The sequence below is a fragment of the Haliotis cracherodii genome, unplaced genomic scaffold (genome assembly GCF_022045235.1).
Source record: "Haliotis cracherodii isolate W230 unplaced genomic scaffold, xgHalCrac1.p SCAF_24, whole genome shotgun sequence".
NCBI classification, from domain to species: Eukaryota; Metazoa; Mollusca; class Gastropoda; order Lepetellida; family Haliotidae; genus Haliotis; species Haliotis cracherodii.
The window spans coordinates 8,780,630-8,802,193 of NW_027266280.1; the positions used below are offsets into that span (position 1 = coordinate 8,780,630).

The 21,564-nt window shown below is 41.1% G+C and overlaps 1 protein-coding gene across 5 annotated transcripts in view; it reads left to right on the forward strand.

Moving 5' to 3' along the window:
• The first annotated feature begins 215 nt into the window (after positions 1-215).
• LOC139472522 (RNA-binding protein Musashi homolog 2-like) overlaps positions 216-21,564 on the forward strand; it is an 89,821-nt gene continuing 68,472 nt past the window's right edge. For all 5 annotated transcript variants that reach the window (XM_071254996.1, XM_071254997.1, XM_071255000.1 and 2 more), the window contains exons 1-5: positions 216-375; positions 560-600; positions 1,037-1,118; positions 2,463-2,547; positions 3,790-3,831. In XM_071254996.1, the coding sequence (XP_071111097.1) occupies positions 311-375; positions 560-600; positions 1,037-1,118; positions 2,463-2,547; positions 3,790-3,831 (315 nt within the window). In that variant the 5' untranslated portion in view covers positions 216-310. The remainder of the gene's footprint in view (positions 376-559; positions 601-1,036; positions 1,119-2,462; positions 2,548-3,789; positions 3,832-21,564) is intronic.

Genomic DNA, 21,564 nt, shown 5'->3' on the forward strand with positions numbered 1-21,564 from the left:
ATTTTCTAACATAAGCATGCGGGGCGGGTTTGTTTTCATTGTGCTGCATAGACTCAGGGCGTAACGACCAGTCAAATATTCCCATGACGTCAGTGTAAACTGATATCAGTTGCCCGGCAACGACCTGACAGCCAATCAGCATATCAGGATGAGGTGTCAATCAGCAGTCCTTCGCGCCTTTGTGCGACGCGCGAAATGCCCACCCACGACGAGCCAATAGATGTGAGCGGGAGACTATCTGGGCAGCAGGAGCCCACGTGCGACTCAGTCAGTCAGTGGAGTAGATAGTTAGGAGTAGCCGGATAGAAATATGAAGATGGACTCTACCCAACAGTCATCACCAAACAGCACGGACGAAATCCCTAATGACCCTGGGTAAGTGACTATCGCCATCTTAAAAACCCCGATCTTGCTGTCTGACAGTTGGCCGACATTGCTCTCTCTTTCCTTGTAACATTTGGAAGATTTCTCTTGATCGAGAACGCTAAACTCGTCCAATTAGGTCAGCGTTTCAACATGGCCAAACTCTCTCGTCACACCGTTTCTCTTTCTTTTACAGGAAGATGTTTATCGGAGGCCTCTCGTGGCAGACGACTGCAGGTTAGTGTGTCTTCTTCTTCTTCTGTTATTGTTTCGCGTGCTGTAGTCTTGTGTACTCGCCCGTCCATTCATGGTGTACATCAACTCAGCCGTCGGCCCGGCACGCCGAGTGATCTCGCCTTCCAAGTTCACCTACACTGAGGCGGTGGGGAAGGGACTTATTGAATTGTGATTTGAGTTCTTTCGGAAGTAAGCCGATCTCTCTCGTTATGAGATGAGGGAAATGGGTTCTGAGAACGAAAAAGCTATTCTACAACCGAGGTGACTTGCAGTTTAACGCAGATAGCGGTCAGAGATGACTATAAACAATTCACTAGCGTGATGCCATCATTATCTCCCATGGTCTGTCTTTCATCCAGCGGCCTGCATCCTTAATATCCAAACTGTCAACGCCATATTTCTGTACGAAAATAACACATGCAAATGTCGTTTTCAGAGGGCCTACGGGAGTATTTTGGGAAATACGGCGAAATCAAGGAAACAATGGTGATGAAAGATCCCGCTACCAAGAGGTCCAGGTAGGGTGCTTTCACCATTTTGCTACTGTGTGCACGTCCATCAGTCAACTGCTCAATGAACGGCTAGAGTCGCCCAGAGGGACCGGGATGCACCTCGCGTCCAGCGGTTAGATTAGAACTGTAGTGTAGATTGTACGAATGCTAGAATTTCCTAGTCAAATGGCCCTTATAACCTTCATGCACTCTGTCCGGTATCCACCCTGACCTTGCTTGTGTCTACGGGACTTGGTCGCTACGCTATATGTGTGTCTGCAGTTACTTACATCACCTTGAAAAATATACATACATTCCCGTGTGACCCCCTCCCTTAGAAATATATAATCATTTCCAGACGATGCATTTTAGAATCGAATGAATATCAATAACAATGCTTACTGTTTCCCTTATCTTTTGACCCCAAACGAAATTTACATCGTGTAAGATTGTCAACTTACATATGCCCATTCAATGTGTCTGGGTTGCCAGATTGTTTACGTTTGGAGCTATACAGTGTTAATGACGCTAGGAGTTCCTTTCTGTCCTAACCTACAGGCAGAGGTTGTTGTCTATGATGTTCCCACAGCAAGGGCATAAAGCGTCAAGTCAAGTGTGAAATGAAGCCGAAAATATCCCGACTGTGTGCTAGCAGAGCGGGAATCCCCTCTCTAATGAGCTAGCTGGAATATTTTCCTCTCACTTCCAAACTCACACTCCGAGCAGGAATTCCTCACCCAGGGCTCACACACCTTCTGCTTTGGACAGGGTTGTTTTGAAAACCGCTTCCTGAAAGCATTTTTTCTGTGAAAATATTTGACCTAAAAATACTTCAACTGTTTCGGTTTCACACCCTTTCTTTTAATTTGATGTTTTTTAAAAATCTATTTTTGTGTTAGGTGAATATCATTTTCTATTTATGTAATGTTTTGACTTTTATGCAAGTCTTGTGTTCTTAGACATAGTCACACATGAATTAAGAATGACTCTGGTTTTAAAATAAAATATCCAATTATAAATAGTAACTCATATTCTCAAATAACGTTTCTGAGAAAAATCTATTTCTAAATGTGGAATTTTTTTATTTTCCGACAGTATTCTCAACATAGATAAATATAAATCCAACAAAAGTATATAGCAATTTTACATGACATTTTTTCAAGTCAACTGTTTCTAGTTTTCATACAAACAGTATATGACTATATTCCCCTGACCATGTGTCCCCTGCATCCTCACTATACCATGTTCTCCACCCCCTACTACTCTGTGCAAAGGCTTGTTGCAGTGTAGCGTGGTCATGTTGCTGCTCCTACGACACCCCTGTGAAGGCCTAGTATTCTGTATACTGACGTGTAGTGGTCTGTTTTTCAGGGGATTCGGCTTCGTAACATACCGGGATCCTGCTAGCGTAGAGAAGGTTTTAGCTAGCGGCCCTCATGCTCTAGATTCGAAAACGGTACAGTAGCTTCGTTCTTCATTGTAGTTGGTTGGACTACGCCACAAAAATATGACACCTTGAAAAAATAGATATATCGACAAAATTAAATTTACAAATTTATATATTTATGCTCATTTTTGGGAATATGGATGAAGCCAGTTGGTCATTCTGATTGCCAAAGATTACGACGCCTTGAAATTATAAGATGTTGACAAAATGACATTGCAATTTTAACTCTTTGGAATAGAGATGAAACCAGTCATTCTGACTATCACACAAAAGTTCTTGGAAATTTATGTGATGTTTTTTTTGAATAATGTGTGAATTTTGTTTCTTAATGAATTAACTTTAAAAAAAATTATGTTGGAATTTCGAAGTAATTTCTGGCTGTCACCATTAATTTGTAGCACTTGTCATGACATATATCACATCATGGCTTATTGCCTTGTTGAAAGGTTAGTTGACTAGAACATAGCATGTTTAGTAAGCCTTCTCAAAGTTGCCATTGATGTAGTTATTTAGCTAAATACTTGATCTTATCCACTGTTTTTGGTGTAGCTGTAGTACTCATATAACTATGACTTATCAAGTTACCGCTTCTTAAAGTCCCAGATACTTATCTTAATTTGCTGTGGCATGTTAAGAGTTTGATTCAGAATAATTTATTCATAATTACGATGTTCATTTTTGAAGCTAAAGGTTTTATTTTTGTGGCGTATAGTCCAGCACCCAATTCGTAGCATTGTCCTCACGATGTATAATCATGTGCTTGTCACCTTTACCTAGAGGCTTCGGTCGTTATCTTGTATCCATAGACTTCATGTGTTTGTAATACCTTCAATTTATACCTTTTGTTATTCACACCTCATTTTAGATAATATCTTATTGATTGTAAACACAACAATTTACCACAGTTCAAATTCTATGTTTATGTGTAGGCCTAGAGTAGTGTTGATTACATCACACCTTATTCCAACTGTGTTAATGATCGTGTATTCAATAGCACAAGCTATAACCGAACCGTATTGACGCTAAGCTTTCTCCAATCTCTGCTTTTGTGCCAGTGTTTGCTTATACCGACCTGGTAAAGAACTTCTAATGGTATTTGCCTGCACCAGAGTGCCTACGCCAGCGAGTAACATATAGCTGCATATTCCATTTCTATCAATCAGTCGGGTAGGAGTAGTCGAACAGGTTTCACATCCATCCTGGCACAGATACTGTATGATGGACAACTATTGTTTTCTTTTCCCCTCACAGGTAGACCCTAAGGTGGCGTTCCCGCGGAAGGCACAACCCAAGGTGAGTTTGTTGGTATATTGATCTTACGGGGAGTCGGGGAATTGTTCAACAATCCCGGGAAGTGTCCACGGGACTGTTGTCTGCTCTGGCAATGTTTTGAGCAACAAAACATTCCCACAAATCAACACCACGCTTTTTGTTGATATGCAAAATCTGAATGCCGAGAAGCCAGGTGTCAATTTTTAGAGCAGGTTTTCAAAAACTGATCCAGTGGATTGATCTGAAATGTGTTCGTCTAATAGCAGTCGTTAGCATGCTGTGAATTATGGGTAGAATAAATATTTGACGGAAGCCACTGACGTCAAAGGTACCATTATGCGGTAGGTCTGATCCGAGATCGGTGGCTGTTTGCTAAGGCCAACTGCAGCGCTCACATCCTTCATTTGCGAAATTACAGCCATAACTATAAACTACAGTGGAATGCATTCCAAACTTGAAGCAGTCGAACAGGAAAGCTGATGGCTTATACGAGAATATTGATTTTGTGCTGTGTCTAATAGCAAACTGTAACTGACCGAGCGACACTGACGACTAGCCGGAGACTAGCCTGTGACTGGGTAGGCACCATTGATATAGTAATCACAACTGCCGGATTGCAACGAAAATACATCGGTGCCACTCGGAACATCCTGGCTCTAGCACAAGGGACTATTCTAAGTAGTAGTGAATATATCGATGTTGGTTTCATGTGATTATGCTAATAGAAGTTAAATGACTGAAATCCATTGCTTAGTTCGGTTTGCATTCTTAAATCTTTTGTAACCATGGCAATTTGATTATCAGTGTTATTTGTATGGGGCAGAAGCCAGGCAAGGCATTTGTTGTTTTTTTAAGATCATTTGTTCCCGAGATGTTTGAACGTGTAAATCGAGAGGTACCTAAAGGATATCATGACGATAGGCTCCCCTTTGATTCTAACAACTGTTAAAGTATACATGGGTTTAAGTGAGGGCAAACTGCCTTGAACGCTAGCACAGGAAGCTATTACCCTCACAATGAGCATCCTTCCTCAATTAATTCACCACGGCCATAACTACAGCTGAATGAAAAGTCCAGGTTGGGTGAAAAGAGTGTCATTATTACCTCACGGAACCACTCCGCCCCAGGCTATTTTCAGTGGGTCAGTTTAATCAAGGTCAAAAGGTCATGTTGATAACCCTAAAGGGTGTGGTGTAGACAATATGAGGCCTCGGGCACCAGCTGTGATGCAGGGTCTTACTTCACGACACAATGTCGACCCAGGGACATTGTGTCGACTCAATATGTAAACAAAAGTTTACAGGGATAGAGCATGGTAGGGGGAGATTATCTAGAACAATAATAGTGCCCACTTATTGTGCACATTGTTTCTTGAGTGTTTGAGATGCTAGGCCTCTGACATATTACTCAACCATCTTTTGAAAAATACAGGTACACCTGTCACTGAAATTTTTGCGATTAATATTTTCGTTGCATTTGGACCCCTGTCTAGATTCTCGTGTCAAAATGCAGCTGTTCATTTACGACATGGTCAGTGAGGGGATACTTGTCAGATGAATTAATATTTAGACTGAATGGTTTTGAAAAACGATACATTTGGTTTTGTATAACTGTTTCTTGTAGTGTGATTGCTTAGTGATGATTAGTGTTGGAAGGTTGAAGGAGTCGGGCTTGTATTGTATCACAAGTTGATATAGAATTGAGAATTAATGAGAAGAATAATTTTTCTCAGAGACGTACAAGCACATTACTTATTTCTTGCCCAGCATCAGCCTTTGAAATTCTTGTTTCAGAGGACTAGTGCAGAGGACTAGTGTAAAGCTTCTTTCACTAGATATCAGAGTTTGTAGCTTGAACCAGACAAAAATGTTTACTATGTTGACACTTTCTGTCAATTTTATTCTGTTTCCAATTGTAAACAAATCAAAGCATTGAGAACTGGTTCAGAATTATAGCCCTCAAATGCCACTAGTCGATGAGGACTCTCTTTGAATTTTTGTCTTGTCCTCAGCACAAATTAGTAGTGTCTGACAAGAAGATTTCAAAGGCTGCAGCATTTGAAACTGCACAATAGCCCTAAAAGTTCTCAATGGGAAAAAGACGTCCTAGGAAAAGTAGAAATTACGGAAATTGGACAGTGTTCCTCATCAGTGTCGCTAGACAAGAGACACTGATATTCTATTGCTGATAACATTAAGTAATTTTGTAAAACGAACAATCCAGATACGATGCAGGGCTGAGTGTAAGAGCTGTACAGGGTTATGCAACTGTGAAATGACTGGTGTATAAGACGGCAGACTGGGTGGACTATTCATCCCCTCTAAGTGCTCCATGTGTACGAACGTGTATGAAACCACCGCCCAGACACCAAAGCAGTGCATGTGGCGGCTATAAAAAACCTGGGCCTGTGATCCAGGGAGGTGTTGCGAGATTAGTCTTCTCACTGGGACCCAATTCACAGTTTCTAAAGAACATTGCACTATTTGAATTGGCTGGAACAGACACTGTCTTTGTGTAGCCTGAGATTTGGAGATGGGAGATGGGGAACAGGTTTCTAAATTAGTGTGGGGATGGGGGAGGGGAGCAAGAGCTGTCTGTGGGGAGGGGAAAGCAAGAAGTCTGTATGGGGGAGGAGGGAGGCAGCAGAACTGCTCTGTGTGTTGGGGGGGGGGGGGGGGATGCGAAGAAAAGAGAGGAAAAACTGGGGGAGGGAGAAGCAAGAGCGCTGAGGGGGGAGGGGGGGAAGAGCACTGTGTTTGAATGAAGGGAGGAGTTGATACCTATATGTATTCAATTTAAGGTGAACATACATCAGTGTTTGTATCACAACTATTGGAAGGTGTTGGTCTGAATTGAAAGTGCAGGTGTTCTGTGAGAACCTGATCATGGTATAGAAACCTGTTCTCAGTGCGACAGAGATGTGACGAGGTTGGAGGTGCATTCACAGTATTTTGAAATAATGAATAGAATCTGTCAGAAAGTGGATTGACTTGAATTTGGAGGTGGCGAGGCTAGTTGCGTGAAGGAGACTGAAATAGAAGTTAATATTTAAAAAGATCTAGTAATAAGCTGGATATGGTGTGATTTGTTGTAGTCGGGATGGTCACTTTTCAATTTAAAATTTTTAGGAAAGTTTATACTAAATATTCCTGTTCAACGTGTATTTTTCAAATCAAGTGACCTGGCATGATAACTGCTATATTAGCGCTGCTGTATTTTCTATGTATGGCCGAGTCTGGTCGGTTCTCTGTATACCCCATTTGTGTATTTATAGTGTGTATACTGTATGGGTATAGTGTGTGATTCTGCAAGTACAATGAATAAAAGAGCTTGGTGAAGAAAAACTTTAAGACCACCAGTATAGGCGGTTGTGTGTTCTTCTAGAGCATGGGGGCAGTCAGCTGATGGTTTGGGCCATGTTTGCTTGCTAGCTGAGTTGGGGTATCAGTACATGGGTGTGGCTGTGAAAAGTCTAACCTTTGACCCAGTGCAGCTGCCAGCCTCAGTTTGGCAGACAGATGCATGGTGGGAAAGAGCTCTTCAGGGAGGAGGGAGAAAAGTTCCATTTCTAAGTAGTTTACGCCTCATTTGTCGAGTTATGAATTCCGCTTTATGAATTGAAGAGCTAGTCTAGCACATGAATCCGAAGGACTACTTCAACTGGCTGTGATTGATGCTTCCATTCAGAGTCCAGTGTCTCTTGTACTCTTAATTTGAGCTTTCTCCCATATATCACCAAATGTGAGAATGTATTGACAAAAATATAACTGAAAGAAATGGTTGGAAGGCAGTTTTAAGTTATGTATAATCTGAGAAGGGTGGCTGTTCGTTCTGTAAAAGTGGGGATGTTCAGATATCCTGCACCACGAACTCATGCATCATACATGTCACCTACGGACAATCACAGAATGGGCGCCTACGGACAATCACAGAACGTCTTTCATTCATAGCGAGGCTATTTCTATATCAGAGTGTGATGTCTGTCAGTCACATGACACTTTCCTGAGCGCTAATTATCTAGATTGGTAACACTTATGCGGCAGTCCAGATGACGTTATCCTCAGCACTAATTATCTACATCGGTAAAGCTTATCATGGCAGGCCTTCCCACCATCACTGCATTGCCTTATCAAGCTGACTAGATTGTAATCACTGGCCCTTTATCTCAGATTAAATCTCAGGGTGATGGAATGGAAATTAATTATGCAGACGATGTTAATGATTATGGTTTGGGGGGGGGGGGGGGGTGATAGGATATCGTCTCTTGGAGGGTAGGGAATAAGAAGGATGGTACACACCTGTTTGGGGAGATATCAGCAGCTAAGTTAATACCCTCATAATGGAACCATTAGTTAACGGACTGGTAGTGAGATAGGATTTACTTCATTTGACTGGAATTTTTGAACAATCAATTAATTGGACTGTCTGTAATTGAAGAGTTTGATTGATGTGTAGCAAGTGGGCTTGAACTATAAGGGCGATTAACGATGAGAACGAACAGCATTCCGTACCCCAGACGGTGTAGCTATTTCGGTGAACTTGTTTCTTTTTGAAGTAGAGTGGTACCTGGAATCTTAGAAACTGATAGGAGCAAGTTTAGAAAGTCAGAGGTGTATGAAGTATCGGTATGAGATTAGCTGTCTGAATATAGCCATGCACACCCCACCCAGTTATATAACAAGTGGTAGAACTGGGGTTATCAGTGACAGGGATAAGGGAGACTGGTAAGCTGGGGTGAGGGTGGTGCATTCATTCCTTACTGGGCATGAGATAAGGTCGGTGTCGTAGTATACAGATAGCAGTTGGACGTGGAAGGAATAGGGGTTCAGGGTCATAGAGGGAGGCATGGGATGGGATATTTACAGGGGGATGACATTATAGAGGCAAGCACCTGTTGTTTATGCTTACCAACATCTAGTCTCTGAAAATGAACATATTTTACACATGATGCAGTTATTACATTATGGTTATGAAATATAATAGCTAGGAGCCCAGAGACTCTTTATTTTCAGAGACTTATCAATGCTATAAGTGCTGCAGTAGCCTAGACTTGCCAGGTATTATCAACTTGCATGGGCTGTTTTGGATGTATTTGTTTCATGGTCTGTCTGTCTGTATTGTATGTAATTTGGGACAAAACTCATCGACAGAAAGTAAGGGGACCCCTTGATCCTGATAATTCAGCCTAGATCCAGTTACAGAATTATTACTAAGGGTGCATGCAGTCCTACCCAGGTCACAAGGGTAAATATGTTAGGTGTCTGAAACAGGAGGGCGTGCACTGTTGCACCCACCCACACCTACACCCACACACACTCCATCACCCCACCCCACCCCACCCCACCCCACCCACGCACACACACACACACCCTTCTCCCCACCACCCCATGCAACCTGTGGATCACTTAGGAGCACACTACAGGTGCAAATTGTCCAGCGTCCACGTTCGCAGGTCATCAGGTCATTGGAGGCCCTGGTTATGACTAGTCTGGTGGAACCCTGGCCTCCTCCTTGGCCTGTCTTGAGGACCTGTAGTGTTGGTAGGAAAGTGTCAAACACACATTATATCAGAGGGGTGATTTATAAAGCACCGGGAGAACAAAGGGCGTGATTGAGATAGCTGTGTGGCTAGGGGCTGTATGTACATATCTGAGGCTGACCTGGCATTATGGGTGGAGTGACTGCCTTTTCCTGTAGAGGGGTATTCCTCTTGAGGTTAGCGTCATTGTTGGGGTGGGGCTAACCTCCCTGTAGAGGGTTGAAGTTATTTAATAGGTGTACTGCAGGTGGTAAAACAGGGTGTAAAAGACAGTTAAACAGGGTGGTACTATAGACAGTTAAACAGGGTGGTACTATAGACAGTTAAACAGGGTGGTACTATAGACAGTTAAACAGGGTGGTACTATAGACAGTTAAACAGGGTGGTACTATAGACAGTTAAACAGGGTGGTACTATAGACAGTTAAACAGGGTGGTACTATAGACAGTTAAACAGGGTGGTACTATAGACAGTTAAACAGGGTGGTACTATAGACAGTTAAACAGGGTGGTAAGTGAAGGTTGTCTCCTAGGGTGGTGCACTTATTACAATTTAATGGGGTGGATATGTCGTGGGGTCAAGTATTTCTGAATTACAATTTGCTGGGTTCAGCAAGTCAGATAGATCTGAGAAAAGGAAGATGGGGTTCACAGTATAATATTCTGACCAGCTGTTCAGCTGTGCTGCTATATGCTTCATTATTGCACAGAATGTGTCCCACCAGACCTCATTATTAGGTGATCAAAAGTGGTATCTCTGCAGAGTAAGACCACATCTAGACTCAAGCATTCCAAGGGCTAGAAACTGCAGCCAAAATGATTACCATAGTTGAATCCAAAGATATTCCAGTTCTGATTATCATAAATATGAACTTAAAATCCTAGTTATACATTGCATTGAATTAAAAAAATATATAAAAGGTTGGAATTCCTTAATAAATAATAATAGAAGCATCTCTTGAAGAAAATCAGTGGGTTTTTTTCCCCTAATTTGCCCACACTGGCATTCAGATTAGGAAACAAGATAAATTCCTGGTATTTCTGGTGCCAGTTCCTAGGTGTCCAAGAGAGTGGGAGGATGTGCTGGGTTACAACATACCCTACAGAAAATCACTGGCTGGTAATTGCCCTATAGATTGAGCACATTTCCTTATGTGATGTGGAGGGTATCACTGTGCCCTGACATGCCTACTGAGCTTGCCCTGAAATCTGACCTGTTTAGGACGAAGAGTCTGAAGGCTTCATCAAGCTGTGTCAATCCTACCGCCACAAATCTGACACTTCCCAAACTGGTGGGACCCCCCTAGGCCATGGGTCTGGCCTAATTAGACTGTGGGGGAGAGAAGGGGGAGTGCTAAGACTGCCAGTTGGATGTTGTGTTGGCCTCTGTTCAGACTCTCGTTGGTGGCGGAGGAGTCCTGCTCATCACAAGTGTCTCCCACGCTTGCCCAACTCATACACTCTTTAGAATTTAAAGAGGAAAAACAGGAAATGAATAAGTCCCATCTATGTTATGCGGGGAAAGAGGGCAACGGGTTATACTTGGACAAAAAGTTGTCCAACGTCACATGTTTCTTGTTCTTATGAATGAAATCAACTGGTTCTTATGAACAAAATCAACTGGTGGATTGTGTTGAAATTTAATCCCATTTTTGGTATTATTTCATCCAGCAGACATTTTATTATACTCTGGCTTGATTTAAAAAACTTGTCGTCTGAGATGTGTCGTGTGTTCCGTGCAAATAGTCGTGATGAACAAATCGGAGTGCATCTTTTAACTGTAGCAGGTTTGTTTGTGGTGAGAGTGAGAAGTCACGGAGTGTCCACACATCCCCGGAGTGCATTGTTGCAAGGTTGTTTACCTGCCTGTACTTAACAGCCCGGCTACATTGAATCTAACAACATCTCCCGTCACCTGTTTCCTTGGCCGTGATGACATGCACTTTTTGTGGATGGCCAAAATTTGAGTCAATAATCATATTTCTAGAAATTGTGTGCTTGTCATGAAGTTTCCAAGAATCCTTGTATTAGCGAATAAGATCTTAATGAGCTCCACAAACAAAGAAATATATTCAGATTTCGGGAAAGGTGAGCTCAGGGTAAAAGGTTGTTGCAATTTCAACAGAAAATAGGTAATTTAACACCACAGAGGAATAGCTGGAATTCCCACGTGTATGCTTCATGTGCACTGGGGACTTCAGAAGCTGAGAGTTGGGAGTAACTCCACTTTCCGCTGATAAGAGGAGGCTCAATTACATGCTGTTAAACAAAAGCAAGTAGTGAGACACTGAAAATATATAATGCCCCAGTTTTTTAGGTCACACTGTAGTTTCACTTATGGGGTTTCTACCTAACGGAACAAATGCCTCTATATCCCTGCTGCTTGTGGTTGATCGTTATCAGTGTTATAACATACTAGGATATAATCACCATATTTGTTATTATCCCTGACGGTCATGTGTATATAATGATTTAACGCATACCGAAAGTTACATTTAGGAACTAGTGTAAACAAGAAAACACAAGGTAAACTTTTGGGAACAGTGTGTAAGTTTGTGCGACATGTAAGCAAGCAGAGTTAGATTTGAAGTGTGCAAGTCTGGTTCTGTTGAATGGAGCCAAGGTAGGCAGGTTATCAGAATCGTGGAAGGGACTTTAGTGGTTGAGGGAGCTCGTGACTTGACGTCTGCTGAATCAACACAGACAACAACTTAGCTTACATGATAACATTGTTCAATACTACCCTCGTATTTGGCCTGCAAATGTTGCTTTGTCCTCTTGAAACCAGCTTTTAATTTATTACTGTGTTTATTGACATAAGATCGCTCATTAACCGAGCCTGATAAGGCCGATATGTACTAACACTACATCGTGTGGGCTGATTTCAGCACTAATTGCCATGGCTAGCTCTGATATTACTATCTGAGATTGAAGTTCAACTGATATCCACTTTGAAGTTCTCACAGACCTGGTTCTTGTCCGGTTGGAGCTGGAACACACCGCTAATTTTCAAACCTAGAAAAACTTGTTCCAACGTCACAGAAGGTCACATGACACGCCCTTATTTGTAGTGTAACGTAGATGCCATCTGAAACAGTCAGGCTCTTATACAGTTTATTCCAAGACATTCAGAAGAAACATCTGCATTTAATATGTCAGGGAGGGTGATAACAAGAACTGGTTATAAGAAAACAGGAAGACAAGGAGCCGTTGAAGTTTTATTTCCAATAGCACTAATCACTACTACATGCCTAATAGGGAATTATTGTTGAATAGCATATGTCATGAGTATTAGTGGTGTATAACAGATCTATCTAGGGAATGTCTATTGTATAGTCTGTGTGTGTGCATATATATATATATATATATATATATATAATTGATGATGATGATGATGATGATGATGATTTTAGTGTTGTAAATCAGATCTAAATGGGTAGTTCCTGTTGTGTGGCATGGCTTGGTAGAAACTATCTGATATGAAGCCCATCTAAGCATCACTTGACTACCATCCGGCACAGGGATAAGCCATGGTGCAAGAAGAGCGTTGTGGAAGCTGATCTCCATTAATGAGAGGTTGACATGACTGTCAATGCATCAATAATTGACCCATGTGAATGTTTAATCCACGTCGGGCTGGACATGTGGTGGCAGGGTGTGGATGTAGCGTGGGAGAGCCTGCTTGTGGGCAGAAGGTGATGGGGTAGACCCCAGCACACAGATTAGGCTAATCTTCAGACAGAGATTTCCGATAGTCAAAAGGTAGCACTGATTAAAATGATGCTGAGAATACTTGAATGATTAATGTTTAACACTTTTGTCCTTAATTGTAATCAGTTCTGTGATCCTGTGAAGATCCAGGCTGGAACTGGTCTTCAGCAACATGCTTGTCTTAAGAGACAACAGTATCAGGTGGTCTGGCTTGGTTGTCATGGCATCCCATTTGTGTAGGTCGATGCTCATGATGTCAGTCACTAAATTGTCTGGTCCAGAATTGATTATTTACAGACTGCTGTCATGTAGCTGGAATATTGCGAATATGACGAAACAAACGAAAATGGGGAAAAAGGATGAACATAGAACCAAGCAATAGAAATGCAGTGGAAACAAAACTGACATGACTGAGTACAGGTTTTCTTTGTAGTAAACTGTATATCTGTCCAGGTACTGTTGATGTTTTACTACACAACTGGCTCTATTACCTGACTATGCCGCCTACAGCACATAGTATGGCATTAGACAACAAACAAACAAGTCTGAGGACTTGCTTCCAGCATCTAGAGACTGAATACACTTGGAGGCTTGTTCTGAACAGTGTCAAGTCGAGCATCATGCACTGTTTGTTATATGGTGTTGCATAACGTTTACTTCACACTCCATGCCAGTGTTCAGTTTTGTCAGTTCAGCAGCTGCTGAAGCTGATCAAATGATGACTTAAAGTAATGTACGAGGATTCGATCCACATGAGCGAGTATAAACAAACTTAGCCTAACGCTACCGTCAGTCAACCGTGCAGCATCGACCACTGCCAGTGTCAACATACCTTCGCTCCGTTTAACTCTGACAAATTTATTTTATGAATAGATTCCCATTAGCAGTAGCTGTTTTGAGGGTAGAGTTGATAAGGCTAAAGTACACCTCAACCTGACGCTCCTACGTTTACTTGTGCAAGGTGACGGGACAGAGTAAATATACAAGCACCTGTACTAGAAATATGTACTCAGCCTTGGGGAATATTCATCACGACAGTCACCTGAATATGTAATGAGTGAAATGCACCGAAGCATGCTGTTTGTTCACTGTAGACCAGTGGATGTCGACGCTGAATGTTGCTCTTTGTTGTAATTAGCAATGACCCTGATGGGATATGGGAATATATGACCTTAGACGTCAACAACCCATCAGGTTATAGTTATTTTGACGCGATAACGTTGTTGTCACAACTTTCTGATTTGTAGCTATTAATATTTCTGATTGAATATCGGGTTATTCTATTCCTGGCATTAATGAACAAAGTAAAAATATATTTGTTCAACTTTTAACAAATTGTTTGAGAGTTTTATGGCTCCAACCATGTGAAATTTGGGCTCTTAGGGCTTAAAAGGGGGTTTATGATAGACATTGTGTCACATTGTTATATATGCAGTGAAAGGGCCAAGTCATCCGTTTCATGGGCCCCGATAATGCATTATGTCTGCTAATTGTTTTGAGGACTAGTGGTCCATTATTGATACACTTGTAGTGAAAGGGCTGAGCGATCATTCTCAGAGGCCCTGATTAGGAATCTTTATCAGCCATCAGCTATTTTGTGCTCTGTTTGGGGCTAGCGGACTGTTGGCGGACATGCTTGGTGAAGCTGAAAATGTACCTGGTTTTATCTGAATAGTGTGTCATCGAGTACAGCCGGGTGTCACATGATGCATCTAAACATGTGCAACAAGACTCGCAAATGAAGCTTTTATTGCCTGACGGATTAACATTCTTGCTCCCATGATTGTGTGATGTGATATTGGATAGAGTAGAAAGTCTGTTAATGCGTTAGTTCAAGAACTAGATATTCATTCAGAATTGAAATGAATTACACTTGAAATCTAAGGGAGGTAACTGTGACTAGTCCATAATATAAGGGCGTCCACCTTAGGAGGTGCCTGTGTTGATATTGCCGTTATCATTTCATCTGTGTGGGATATTCTCTGCTTTATTGTGTTTAGAAAACATGCCCCTGTTTAGACGGCTGGGATTAGTTCACAATACTTTCATGGCAAACATCAGACAAAGAGTCTCTTAACACCTGAAGCTTTTTATAGGTTTATGACTTGTAAACAAATTAATTGGTGGTTTTGATATGGCTGATGTTCCAGTTAGTTGTACTGACAGTAACATCTGGGTTTTGCCATCTCCCTAACAACAAAATGGCTTGTGGCTAAGTTAAGCCACACCCAACATAGAATTGTCATATGACGAGCAGCTGTCAATTAAAACAAAGTAGTCTGTCTCTTTGGGTCTTTGAGGATTTCAAATCGTGGTTGACTTGTCAGTTTCTCATTATAAAGCAACAGGGCCCTGGAGTGATGGTGCCGCTTGACTGACTTTAATGTGAGCATGTCTCGTGAGAGGATGGAATACGGACGTATGCCTGTCAGCAAGATACATGTATTGTTTTCCACGTTATTGGACATGAATGTCAAATTCAAAGTTCAATATTCTGCTATTAGTTTGATGAATCCTGATGTTCTAATTGATCCCAGTAACAGCAGATTTGTTACTATTATCCTGAAGCATAAAATATCCTCAAGATTACTCAATCACTCGAGATAATGCTAATTTAATATTGGGAGGGGGAGGGGAATGTATTTTTGTCTTATTGGCATGTGCAGCAGTTTATCACCTGGGCTGACAGTTTCTGATAAGAGAGGTTGTAAATCTGTTGAAAAAACGGAGCTCAATTTTCTTTGTATTAACCACAATAGAAGTGTTAGGTATGGAGGAATGCCGTGGCCTAGTGTCCGGCACCTGGTGTTTGGAATATGTTTATCTAGGGTCCCAGCCAGGTAGGCATGGGAAGGGATGTTAATTAATGTCGCTAGTTAATGACTGGTTATATAGCTGGCATTGTGCCAATCTTGTAATTGTACTAGCCTGTGGTTCATGGAGTGATGAGGTATAGCTGCAGGGGGGGGGGGGGGGGACATGTTGAAGAATTGTCGTGGAAGTGTTACTTGAATGCTTGTCCCTAGGTCAGAGAATGGTTGGTCATGAGTGTTTTGGTGGTACATATACTATTTAACTTTTGGGACAGGGAGTGTCTTGGTGACAGGTTGCTGCGATATGTAGTCATACAAATAGTATCCGATATGGAAGCATGGGCTGCTTCATTCATACACAGTGCTTGCAGTAAAAGGTGACTACGATTGTCGTAAGAGGCGACTAACAGGATTGTGTGTTCAGGCTCGCCGACTTGGTTGATGCATGTCATCGATCCCAATTGCAAGGATCGATGCTCATGATATTAATCACTGGATTGTCTGGTCCAGACTCGATTATTTACAGACCGCCGTCATAAAGCTGGAATACTGCTGAGTGCTGCGTTAAACAACCAACTAACACAACCAACAACATAAATACACAGTTCAATAAGTTATTACCATATTATGTCACAGTATGAAACGTACCATATGAAATATCTCATATCCTTATCAAATGTTGAGTAGTTTATGTATCTCTGGACAGGGTGTAAGCCTTTCTCCAAGGGTTGGAAAACGTGAAATTGGAGATACTGTTTTCAGTAAGGCTGTTGGAATCAACCACTTTAGGGTAGTGATTGTGGGAAAGTGCACACCCTGTATTTGTATATAACAATGTGTCACATACTCCACCCCATAAACACAATGTGGGTGATAACTGTTTTTAATGAGTACATTAGCATGCGTTAATTGACTGTCAGCTTGTGGTACACAGTATAGCTCAATGAACTCTCCCCTTATCATACTGATCGTCTGAGACAAGCTGAGACTAATTACTGTATATAACACTTTCTGAACTCCAGGAATTTCCCCATCTGGATAGAAAGGGTTAATGTCACCGCCCAGAGCAGCGATGAACATCAAGGGTTAATGGGGAATGCCATTCCTAAGCTAGGTTGGATGCTCTGTATCTTGTTGAGGGTTAAAAATGGGACTTTTATTCTCTGGAATGGCAAGGTGGCAAAACATTAGCAGCAGTTTATTGTCTTTGTGTATTAAAGAATACTTACTATGGATATGCACACTTGTGTAATCGTGTTAGTTAGGTCTGGTTTTGCAGCATTTTTTGAGTTGGTTTGTTCAGAGGATGAAGATAGAATCTGAAGAATGGTTGTAGCTATAGACTGGACTGGGGTTTTGAATGGGGCTTACGGTGGGTTTGAATGGGGCTTATGGTGCTGCTGGTTGTAACAGAAGTAAATTATCAGTCTTTTGTTATTATTGACAAATTTGAGGTGGCGAGATTTATGCTTTTTCTGCAAGTAGTACATTATTGCATTTGGAATTTTCATGAAAGAATACCTTTTGGAAAAACTTTTTGATGTATTGTCTCAGGAATCATTTTGATGTTGTGGCCTGGGTTTGCTTAATGAACTGTCTTAGATATTATTGTTCTAAGTTGATTTTTTTGGAATTTAAAAAAAGGATTTATTTAAGAATGGAGAGACTTGAGAAATGGGCCTTGAGGTGACACAGTCCAGGTGTGGGGTTAGCTGTACAACTAATTATAGTGACAAGCGACATCACTGTTGGTGTCCCATGGGGTAGAGGTTGGAAGTAGTTGTCAAGTTAATCTCATGGGAGCTGATACCCATGGAAACCGACAGTTGATAACTTGCAGATAGTTGTAAGGAACATGTTGTTTCAGAAAGCTGATGTACAGCAGTTTTTGCTTTGAAAAAACTATTTTGTTTTTGTTCCTGATACTTCAGACAGCTTGTTGTGAAAGGATGTATTTTGTGAGGGTTAAGGATCGTAATAATTCTAATTAAAACCAGAGAAAAACCTCTCCGAAGTGTTGGTTTCCACATATCGGTGAAATCATATCATCTCCTCAGCATACTTCAGAAAAAGAGATTCCCCTCAAGAGAAACTTATGATGGAGAACCATAGCTTTTCTTTCTTGGACAGAAAATATTTCAGATATCAATTGCTGACATCCTTGTCAAATTCTTCATTTCATTTCATTGCGATGTGGCTGTGGCACTTGCAGCCCGTGAAAAATCCCCTTAATTATTTTTTTCTCTGATATCAGTGGCATGGAGATGCAATGTGTGGCTGTTGCTATCGTGTGGCACAACCAATCAAATTTAGTCCCAAAGTGACACTTTCCGCAGATTCAATATATAACCTGTATAATGTTGCCGGCAGATACGGTGCCTGCATTATGCAACTGGAATGCAATTGTGCTTGGTGTATTGCCTGGTGGAATATGAAGGTTTATTTGCCGGGCAGTTTTGATTTGTAACAATACTGCTACCAACGAGGGCTGTTGCTGCCAACAAAACATCCCCCAATCAATCAGTTGATATTGGCTGTCGGGAAATTAAAACTTGCATTTGAAAAATCGAAATGATTTCCATTTTTATCACTCATTGATTTAGGTATCAACAGCAGCTAAGAAATTATTCCTTTAAATTATTCTTTTTATTTCTAGAGTGAAAAATCTTGTTCAAACTCAGAAAATGATGTTCATTATATTGTCATTAATATCTCTAGTTTGACATATTTCCCTTTGCATAATGGGGACAGATTAGATATCTATTCAATGAAGGAATACTTTGTCCTCCATGAATAATTCATATACTATCTGCTCAAGTTCCATTATATCCAAGTAAAACTTACGAAAACTTTCTGGACAACACAAATGAAGAAAAAAATATGTGGGTTCTGTATTAGAATTGATTCCACAACTAAACTGGTTGTTAGAAGTGACCAAATGGATCAAGTGGTCAGGCTTCGTGATTTGGTTGATGAGGTCATCGTACTCTGAGGATGTGGACAGTTGCTCATACTATCAATCAACAGTTTGTCTGGTTATTTTCAAGCCGTACCCAACAGCTGAAATATTGCTTATTGAGTGTTAACATGAGGAAAACTAGATAAACATAGAACATAATAGAAACACAGTTACAACGAAAAAATGACACTATTGTGTATACTTGACTTGCATAGGATAGACAGTATGCATGTTATACCACACCACTTGCTGTATTACCTGCCTATACAGCCTACAGCACATAGCAGCAGGGTTCTGATTGGCTGTTATGGCTGCCATACCAAGATATGGCCTCTATTGTAATTAACAGGGTCATGTGTTGGATCTCACACCACGGCTCTAATTAAGCCTTTGTGTATCACTGAAGAATTGCGAGGCTGTTAACGAGATGGTTTATGGCTGGTTCAAGGTCACAAGGGAAAGATAACATGCTCATATACCTGGATATGACATTGCTGAGAATGCGTCAGTCCTTTGTTAGATGGTTTCTGTCTTAAATTTGTGTCTTTTGTTCTGAACACATAGTATCATAAATCGTGAATCGAAACTGTTGTGGTAGGCCATTTGTAGCAGAGATGCCTGGAAAAGTGCAGTATGTCAGTGTCTATCATTTGCTAAGGACCACACCTTAAGTGCTATCTTTGGTTCTTAGCAAATGGTGAGTAGTATATGGTAATAATTGTTTACCATGATATCAATGTATTGCGGAGTAGGACTGTGATTGGTGAGATGATTACGGAAAGTTCTGAGAACTGTATGTTAGGCAGATTGAGGTCCAAGGAACTGTATGATGGGCAGATTGAGGTCCAAGAACTGTATGATGGGCAGATTGAGGTCCAAGAACTGTATGATGGGCAGAACTGTATGATATGAAGACCTGTATGATGGTCAGGTCATAGTAGTCGTCAGGGACATCCTTCACTCCATGATACTAACCAGGTCCTGCTCCCAGTCAGTGTTGGAGTCAGTCATCACAACAGTAGTACTTGGCTAGGGAAACAGTACATGCTTGATGTATGAGACAAGATATCAGCATTGACACTGTGTCACTATTAGCTGTGCTTGATGGGAAACAGTTATGAAACATCAGCATCTGTGGGAGGAGGTGTCTCCGACTAATGTAGTCGTCACTTTCATGATATTTTAAGTAATACAGGATCACCCTGCATGAAAACTTGCATTATCTGGTTATAACTGACAGATGTATTCATGTTCCTTTTTTTCGAAAGAGCAGTATGTGTTGTTTTTAAGCTCATAACTGTATATTTGGATGTTCCGGAACTGTTTTCATGAGTAGAGCTATGACAAAGCCCTACAGCTTTTATTTCTAACACTGATTGAGACAAACCACACTGTCAGAGAAATTATCATCAGTTTTTTTCAACTAACTCAATTCAACAAAAGTAATGTGACCATGGAATGATGAAAGATGGGTTGTCTTGTTGTAAAGGAACACTGCGAAAGCAAAATGTATCGTTGAGGACTGGTGTGCTCTAGATTTCCCCTGGGACTTGATTTGCTGTTTCATATTGGATATAGTTTAAGAATGTAACGCCTTGTGCTGATCAATTATTCAAAGGAGCTGCTACTACAGAGCTGAAAATACTCCAACCTTCCGAATATTGAACAAGAAAACCCTCTTTGCTATCTTCCTGGAGAGCGTCAGTTTACTGCATATAACTGTTTGTTCTTTTGTGCAAGGTTTTGTTTATGTTCTTTGATATTCAATACGGCTGAAATGTGAATTGATCTGGGCTTTGGAGACGTGGAGTGTTGCAGGAGGTGTGACTGTCTTCTTCTTCACTCAGTGGTCGCTTGATTGGCTACTGCAGAAGAGATTATTATGTCAATAAACTTCTCTCATACTTACTGTGGGAGCATGGGTGGCCCAGTCGTCTAAGGCGCTGTGATTAGCTGTGCAGAGTTGCATCCCTTGGCATGCGATAAACTTATAATTGTGGGTTCGAATCCCTGATTATGTTTCTAGGTTTGTCAGCACCATACCCATCCTTGTGTTTCATCGAAGTGGTAAACCTCTAAGACCTGCATCACTTCAGGCTATCCTCCCACATTAAGCTGACACGCTGTGATATAACTGGAATACTGTTAAAAGCGGCGTTAAACCCAACTCACTCACTCACTCTTACTGTACTTTCACTCTCTCATATCCTGTACTCTCATACTCTCTCGTATCCACTGTTTTTGCACTGACTGATATTCCCTCAAGATGTCCAACTCTCTTGCACCTCTTCCCTTTCACCAGTGCATTGTGAGTTTTCGATAGGATACACGATACGTTTTTGCTGTATCAAAACAAGACAATACACTTTCTAAAATAAGTTACTGGCTGCTCCGTTAATGACGTCCCAGTTAATGAGCGTTTTTAACAGTCAAATATTGCAAAATGTATTGTAGTTATCTTTTCAAGATCAAGAGCTGCTACGAACATGTGTCTACAGCTTGCTTTTCCTTGGGAACCTGCTCTGAAATATTTATAGTCGAGAAGTTTCCACATGATTTGACGTAAATATGTGTAGGGCGATACATATCGTATCGTGACCTAGGTTTTGTGATATGTATAGTATCATCCACCATTAGCCAGGCTTCAAACAAAACTCCCCACTAATGTAACAATACCCTTCTGTTAACAGAACACTGCAACCGTATTCAGATAATATTAGGGAAAAAATCCAT